The 7813-nt window shown below is 41.1% G+C and overlaps 1 protein-coding gene across 1 annotated transcript; it reads left to right on the top strand.

The window, feature by feature from the left end:
* Nucleotides 1-1357: 1357 nt before the first annotated feature.
* On the top strand, nt 1358-6087 carry polr2m (RNA polymerase II subunit M). The gene is made up of 4 exons (XM_061068292.1): nt 1358-1681; nt 2974-3552; nt 3684-3906; nt 5427-6087. The coding sequence occupies exons 1-4, from the start codon at nt 1578-1580 to the stop codon at nt 5568-5570; spliced, it is 1050 nt and encodes a 349-aa protein (XP_060924275.1). The 5' UTR covers nt 1358-1577; the 3' UTR covers nt 5571-6087.
* Nucleotides 6088-7813: the final 1726 nt, after the last annotated feature.

The raw sequence follows: 7813 nt of genomic DNA, 5'->3' as shown, positions 1-7813 counted from the left end.
ACAGGAAATTATGTACAAAGGCCTCACAATGAAAATCTGTAGTTGCCTGGTTAAAACTCAGGCGTTTCACTTTTCACAGCAGGATTAATTTTTGTAATTTAATAAACTAATGTAGACTCACTTAGAGTGTTTTGCAAGAACATTTTAAATACTCTCGAAAGCTGTGTGTAATAAATGAAAACACAGTGGTAAAATGTGACATGTGGCAGAATCATGCACAGGATCAGGATCAGGAAGAAACCCATAGGGCATATGGTGGGTTGTTTTACATCTTCAGGTGGGATCTGACAAAATGCACAGGACCTATGTGCAATCAGGTCAGTTTTATTTGTATAGTGCCAAATCACAACATAGTAAAGTCCAGACCTTACAACACAAAGAAAGCCAACACGGTCTTTTTTAGGAAGAAACCTCTGGCAGAACCCGACTCAGTGTGGGAGACCATCTGATTCCATAGTTGTGCTGAAAAATGGGGGAGGTGATGTGAGGTGGCTGGAAAAGGGGAATAGAGAGAGAGGGACCAGGAACAGTTGTGTAACCATCATATTTAAGCTCTGTCATACTGGGGGTTTCTATGAAAATAATAATAGTGTTACTTATAGATGCAATGCAGGCACTATTCAATTCAATTCAAAACAACTTTATTGGTCCCCGGAGGGCAAGTCAAGTAAAAACAGGAAACATCAGTCCAGTCTACTCAAATTATAAAGTGAGAGTTAGTGTATATGATTGTAGCAGGACAGTGAATAGGATAACGACTGTGAAAACTGATCGTAAGAACGTGGATAAAACTGAATGATTAAAGTGATCGGAGTGCATTGAGCTAAGGAATTATATTAATACGGTCATGTCAGATCTGGATCCTGAAGCTCTGGAGCTCATTGAGACTTGGACTTTGTGTGCAGCTGCAGCCGAGAGTCAGACCAACCTTGAATGGTGGGAGAGGACAGAGAGGACACAGCTGTAACGTCCTGGGTTCAAGTTCAGGTCATTGTCTGTTGAGCTGAGGGAGAAACAGGTTGGCTGGGAAACATCCAGGCAGGAAGAGCAGAGATGGAAAATCTGCTCACACTGACTGCACTGTCTACAGAGAGGAAAGATTCAGCTTGAATGGAGGAGTGGCACAACAGGCATACACTGTAAAGGTCACAACAAGCTGGAGTGACACTGTCACTGTGACAGACTCCTCTTTGATCTCTCTGTCTGAGGCTGATGACGACACTTGACCTGCAGGGGGCAGCAAATCACCGCCACCAGTTGGGCTGTGGCAGGGAGAAGAGGTGCACTTCACCAGCCTGCACGCTGGGGGGCGAGAGAGCTCTGCCCTTCGTGTCTGATTTCCGGTCAAGAGGGGGAAGCCAACTTTGAAACTATGATGTTGACGAAAACAAGCTGCGGCTCCAGGAGCTTTCTCAAGCTGTTTAACACCCAAAGAGTCGCTTAAATGGCGGATGTTGGACTGGTTAACGTTCACACTCAGTTTTATTTTAATGCCGCTTGTTAAACGTCAGCTCCCGCTGCTGTGAATGTCAGAAGCTAGCTGTCAGTAGCTAGCTGTCAGTAGCTAGCTAGCAGTGATGTCGCGGACAGAGCGCCAGGGTCAGGTGGGAGACCTGACGCAGAAGAGGAGAGAGGAGCTGGAGGATCTGCTGCTGCGACAGGAGAAGATACTGTCCAACCAGTGAGTTCACACCAGTAACCACCAGTCAGTCTGTGTCCTCCATGTTCAACTCTCACATGCTGAGACACACGTGGGTCCCTGTGGAGGACCACTCCTGCCGCAGGGACAGTAAAGACAGAGGAGACAATAACTACACTAATATATACTGAGATCTGCTGTTTTCCATCAGTACAGTCAAGATTTTGGCTTCTCTGCTTGTAGTGTGTGTCTGAAGTTTGTTAAAGCATCTGGGTTCAATAGCATCGAGTTTATCTGTTGACATGTTGCCATGGGTTGAAAATACTTTCATCCCAAGGTGGAATGAAAGTATTTTGGAGATTTCCACTGTGGCCTCAGTCTGTCTCAGTGACTTCTGACTCTTCATGGGATCCCAAACTGACTCCATGACACCGACAGATTCAAGATTCAAAACATTATTGTCCTCTAATGCTGGATCAATTGATATTTATCCTTCACTGAATATAATACATATGATAAGACTATTCAGATGTTTCTTTTTTTTTAAGGATTACAAGTTTTCAACTAAGTAAAAGTTGACCTGTGGCAATTAAAAACAAAAAATGCAATACTAAATATAATAGTGCCGTGTGCCTGCTCTGCTCAATGAAATTAACTTGTCATTAAATGCAAGATACACAGTGATGTACACCACAGTGAGCCGTCTCCAGACGGTTAAATGATATCAGTGCTCTGCTGCAGGATTTTCATTTCATTTCAGCAGGAAATATTACTTCATGACTCTGGCTGTATGTTATGGATAGTTGTCGTTCCGTAGAGTGAACATGAAGCCAATCAGACGCCTAACTGATGGATAGGAATCTAAACATCTGAAGTGCCTAAAGGCTTCGGACAGTGTTGTAGATGTCAACATCCAATGTAGCTTCAAATGTGACAGATATCACATTTTTTGTATCAATGGAAAAAATACACTGCGGCCAAATAGTTCAGCACTGTTATGTTATACAGAAATATTAGATTAAATAGTAATAGAATAAACAATTCTATAGAATTATGTAATGATTTGAACTTGGTATAGATTATTTTATTCCAAAATACAGATGTATAAAAAAAAAATTAGTAGAGAAACATGAATGCAGATCATCTAAGATTTTGAAGGGTTTATTTAACATGACAATTATGAAAAAGTTAGAATATATTTTTTGTAAGAATGGTGTCTACCTCTCCTGTAGAGTTCAACAGACTTGTAAAATCTCTTTATTAACATTTGAATGTTGGCTTATTTCCACCTAGGTTGCACCTAGGATGTAATGATGGGTTCATTTTGTCCACAGGAAGTTATTGCAGTCTCTTCCTGATAAAGGTAAAAGGATATCGGACTTTGCTGAGAAAGTGCGTCTTGCCATTGAACACTACGATGAAGAGGAAAGGAGACAGAGCTTGGTGTCTGCTGCCAGGATGGAGTTACAGTCCAAGTACCAGCAGGCTTTCTCTCTGCAGAAGTGTGTTGTACCAAACACACAGGCAGCACAGCCTGACAGACAAAGTGAAACTGCAGCAAGAAGTGTGGTACATGAGAGGGAGACCTCACCTGTCTCCGCTCACGTACAGGAAAAGACCACTTTGGACAAACAACAGGACCAGTTAGTCTCCAGAGTAGCTGCTGGTGAAACCATGGAGACGGCTGGAGCTGGGGCCTCTCTGAACTCTGAAGAGACAAAAGAGGGTGACCTTGTGGAGGCCTTGGAAAGGGTCAGACTGTCTGAAACTAGCACTGGTTTCAGTAGCAAGTCCAAAGAGAGAGACAATCCTTTTCTCAGAGTGCAGACAGAAAGAAAGCCTCACTATTTAACTGTCCTGGAAAGAACAGAGAAGACTTCAGCTCCTAGGAGGCAGAAATTTAAAACAAATCAGTAAGTGGATTTTGTTTAATGACGTGATGATGTATTTTGTAAACATCAAAAAAGTAGATAATTGTGTAGATCTCATTCAGTAACAATGTGACAACATTAGTTATTTGATGGTAAATTATTGTTTTTTCCAGGCTGCTGGACAGAAGTGACATTTCTTCATCAGGGTCCTCGTCACCCGGCCAGTCCACTGACCGCTTGTTGCCGCTCTCTGTCCAGGACCGGAAGGAGAGAGACAGAAAACACTTGAACGACATCACTGCTGCCAGAATGCCCCCCCTCCACTACAGTCCAGCTCAGCTTCTGTCTCTGGATGAGTCGGCCGTCCTTTTGAATGACCAAACCAAGAAGCATAAGGTTTGTGCAGCTGAGGCCTTCACGCACTCCTATACATGCACTGTATATACTAAAATGTAGAAATGATGACCAGGTCGGAAATTTCCACTTGCTGAAACATATTTAGTCTTTGTATGAGCAAATATTATGCCCTCACAGCGAGTGGAAACATGCTGAGGTAACTGTATTTGAATGCTTTGGTTACAATCAGCCATGGTGAATTCCAAACATTACAAATAGGCTGTAGAGACCAAAAACAGCCCTGTGCTAGACAACTTCAATTTTATTTTATTTTATTTCACAATCACAGTAAACATTATCGCAAGGCACTGTACATAATAAGGCCGAGACTGCAAGAGGTTGCCTTGGTGCTCCTGTGCTGCTTCAGATACAGATGAGACATGAAATTACAATCCGTGAAATTCACTTTGAGTTACATTGTATTGAAACTATCAGTCTGTAAAAAACTGCATTATTTTTTGTATTCTGGTAAAATATGTTACTTCTCTGTAACCCACTCCAGTTTTATTAATCTTTCAACGCGGTGATCAAGATGTGGAGAATATAAATCTGGTGTGAATGTTACAAATCAATAATATAATAATGATAATATAATATTTATATTTGCTTGCATGGAACTTGGTCACCACAGTGCTGTATTGTGGTACAACAGCAGTTGAGCATATTCAACTATTTGAACCCTACATTTTCGTTTTTCTGCTGGAGCCACTTGCGTCAGCAGCCCTGGCCTGACCTCATTTAAATGAATGAGAGGGCTGTTTTTTCACACGGTGCTGAATTAGCTCTGAACACAGCCTTAATTTGAAAGACTTCCTTTGAAAACATAGGTTTATTACATTTATGAAAAAATATATATTGAACATTAAATGATATTGAACTGCAATTGTTTATTTATTTTGGTACCTTCTTTAAAAAAGTGAATTTACATTATTCCAATCATAGGATTATAATGGAACTCAGTAGAGTCTCTTAAACATGCCAGATTTTTTTCAGCAAGATCCATGAATTAGTGTCCAAGAAATCAACAGAAATTTTTTAATACAACATAAAATTCACCCAAACTGTCATGCATCGACATTTTTGGGATTCCACCCAAGTATAATAGATGAAGGTTGAAACTCTTAAAATTCAAGTGCTTCTCTTGAATCATTCTTCCAACAAAGTGCTGAGTTGCACCTTGAATCAAACAAATTGAGCTCATACAGTTGTAATATGTCATATTTTCTGATCTTATTAAATTTGTAAGTCAATTTTATTGCAACCAAGTGTGAGGTCTCTCCTTAAGCTCTAGAGGGCAGTGTTCAGACAGTGTCAGTACTGTGTGTGACTTCACATCCAAATTACTGATGGCAGAGCCAAACGTCAAACAGTGTGCTGCTGTCAACTGTTAAGCTTATAATCAGTCCTACTTTTCTTAAGGGTTTAATAGCTATGTCTCTGCTGCTTTATAATAATGTGCTTGTTTACTATTTACTAGCCTATTCATGTCAACTTTTTTGTTATTTTGTGTTTAATTTCAGGAGTTGCAGGCCAAGCTGGCAGCCCAGAAACTGTCTGAGGGATTGAAGATCTCTATGGGGAGCTACTCTCCTCACGATGGCCCCATGGCTGCCTACAGAGAGGTTCATGATGAAGGAGCCCTGCCCTCCTCAGAGGAAGACTGATCCTGGAAGGCTGGAGCTGGGGAAACCAGTGTGACCTTGGCCCTGAGGGAAACGGGCTTTGGACCCTGCAATCAGGACCCATCAAACAGGACTTTCACTCCAAGGACAGGAATTCTTAACAGAGAAAAAGGGGTCTTTGCATGTTGTGCAGGCATAGTGAGTGTCCCAGACTAGGGAAGTTGAGTGGCAGGTTGGGAAACAAGCTCACTAAATAGTCATTCAGGTCGTTTGGTGTCCTCCAGAAATAATAATACCTGTGGTTGGCCGGGAGTCTTAAATGCTGAATTTGAATCATGTGCATTATTTTGTGGGAAGTGCCTCTCTTCAACCAATTTTGTGACTCTGAGCCTCGGAGTATTGTACATTGAAATTTATATTTTGATGTGTTTATAATGACATGCTTTTAAAGCTCATCTACCACAGGTGGATCAGACTGTCCTGGGACAATTATGACTGTTAGTTCACTAATATTTAATTATTAAATAATGTGAAACTGAATTTAATAAACACATCTGATTCCCTCAATTATTGTGTTTGTCTCAAATCAGCTGAGAATCCAGTGTTTAATAAGTGTTTAATAGCTTTTTAAACTGGATGAAAAAAGGGCTTAAAGAGATTCTTTAATTTCCCTTCACAGATGAGAGTTTCATGTTGTGACAATCTAGTCTTTACCTTGATTTATCTACATGCTACTATCATAAATTTGGTTTAATGAGAAGAGAAAACACATAACAATGTGATAACGTGCAGAATAATTGTGTTGTATTTTGTGGACTCAGCAAACCTAGTTACACATTTTTTTGAAATGTAAAAAGCTCTGCAGATATTCAAGTCGTGTACTTTTTTACTTTCCACATTTGGATGAGACGAGATCGAGTTAAACAGCCCCTCACATATGGTCCACTTTCAATAAACGGAACATTTGTGAGATCAACAGTTCCAGGTTAGACATTCTAACCACTTTGTGTTTACGTTCTGATAATATAAGACCCAGTTTCCTGTAGTCGGATTATTTGAGTTTAACAATTTTTTATTTAATTATTTATGTGCTAAATAAATCTGCTAAGTGATATCAGTGTCAGTTTCTAGTGGAGCTGTGGTCGGCCCCGATTTTCAAAAATCCTGTGCGATGTTATCAAGCAGGGATCTGTGACACACTTGATAAGATTAATGCAGAGGTAGTGAAATATTGAATGTTGATGGCTGGGACATCTGGAATGCATCATGTGGTTGCTGGGAATGTCAGGCGATGATGGGACGGCAGCAGGCTAATGCAACATGGCAAATACCATTTCTCAGCTTTGCTAATATGTGGTAGATAAGAAATGCCAGCGACGTTCAGCGTCTTTCCCAACTTTCCCATCATCTCTCTCCCAGCTCTCACAGAGGACTGCGGGCTGTCCCAGTTTAAATAGCAGGGATTTTAATAAGAAGAAATAGTAGCACTGAGGCGAGTTTCAGAGGAAATGAGGGTGGGTTCACGTTGGTCAGGTTCTGGTGGTAGATGCCCCCTGATAACCTTTGGTAATTGTGGCAGAGGCATTGGTGGGAGACGCTTGAGAAAAAACAACAACCTGATTGCGGTGTATTTAGAGTATCTGATGGGCTCCAGAGTGGCTCTGTGCTGACGTCCAACAACAAATACACCATCACACTCTGCAGAGGATCCTCACTGTGCTGGGATTAATTACAGCCTACCTTGCTTACATAAATTCACAGACTGTTACCAATTATGGGGCACATTTTAGCTGTATAGCTTTTCTCCGTGGTATCTGGCGTCAAACCTGACTCTGAACGTATGCTGATGTTGTTGAGGTGGAACCGAGCACACACTCTGCAGTCAAACAGTTTTTTCTTTTCTTTTTTAACTTGGTCCATTGATGATGAGGTTGTTTATACTTCGACTCGAATCCCGGACCCCTTGTCTCAGATTAATAAGCTCCTCGTGAAGTAGTCTGCAAGTGATTTGCTCCAACTCTTGAGTCCGAAATCACACGTCTCGCGGGAGTAAAAATAATTTGCTGTTTGGGAGGGGAAACTGGAATGTGATTTCAGAACTGCCTCTTCAAAGAGCAGTCAGCCCGGCCTTAAATTAGATATACAGTATGATGTATAGACTGGCGTTAAACACGAGTTAGGCTCTCGGCAGAATGATTGGATTATATCTGCCAGGTTACGAAGTCTGAGGTCATACTTTTTCCATTCTCTGATGTTTTTGTCATATTTCTCAGGGCACACGAGGA

The sequence above is a fragment of the Limanda limanda genome, chromosome 3 (genome assembly GCF_963576545.1).
Source record: "Limanda limanda chromosome 3, fLimLim1.1, whole genome shotgun sequence".
NCBI lineage: Eukaryota > Metazoa > Chordata > Actinopteri > Pleuronectiformes > Pleuronectidae > Limanda > Limanda limanda.
This window is presented reverse-complemented; position numbering and strand designations above follow the sequence as displayed.

Coding starts and splice junctions, on each gene's coding strand:
- polr2m (XM_061068292.1), top strand. CDS start 1,578: ATGTCGCGGACAGAGCGCCAGGGTCAGGTGGGAGACCTGACGCAGAAG. Junction 1,682..2,973: donor GAGAAGATACTGTCCAACCA/GTGAGTTCACAC, acceptor TTTTGTCCACAG/GAAGTTATTGCAGTCTCTTC. Junction 3,553..3,683: donor CAGAAATTTAAAACAAATCA/GTAAGTGGATTT, acceptor TGTTTTTTCCAG/GCTGCTGGACAGAAGTGACA.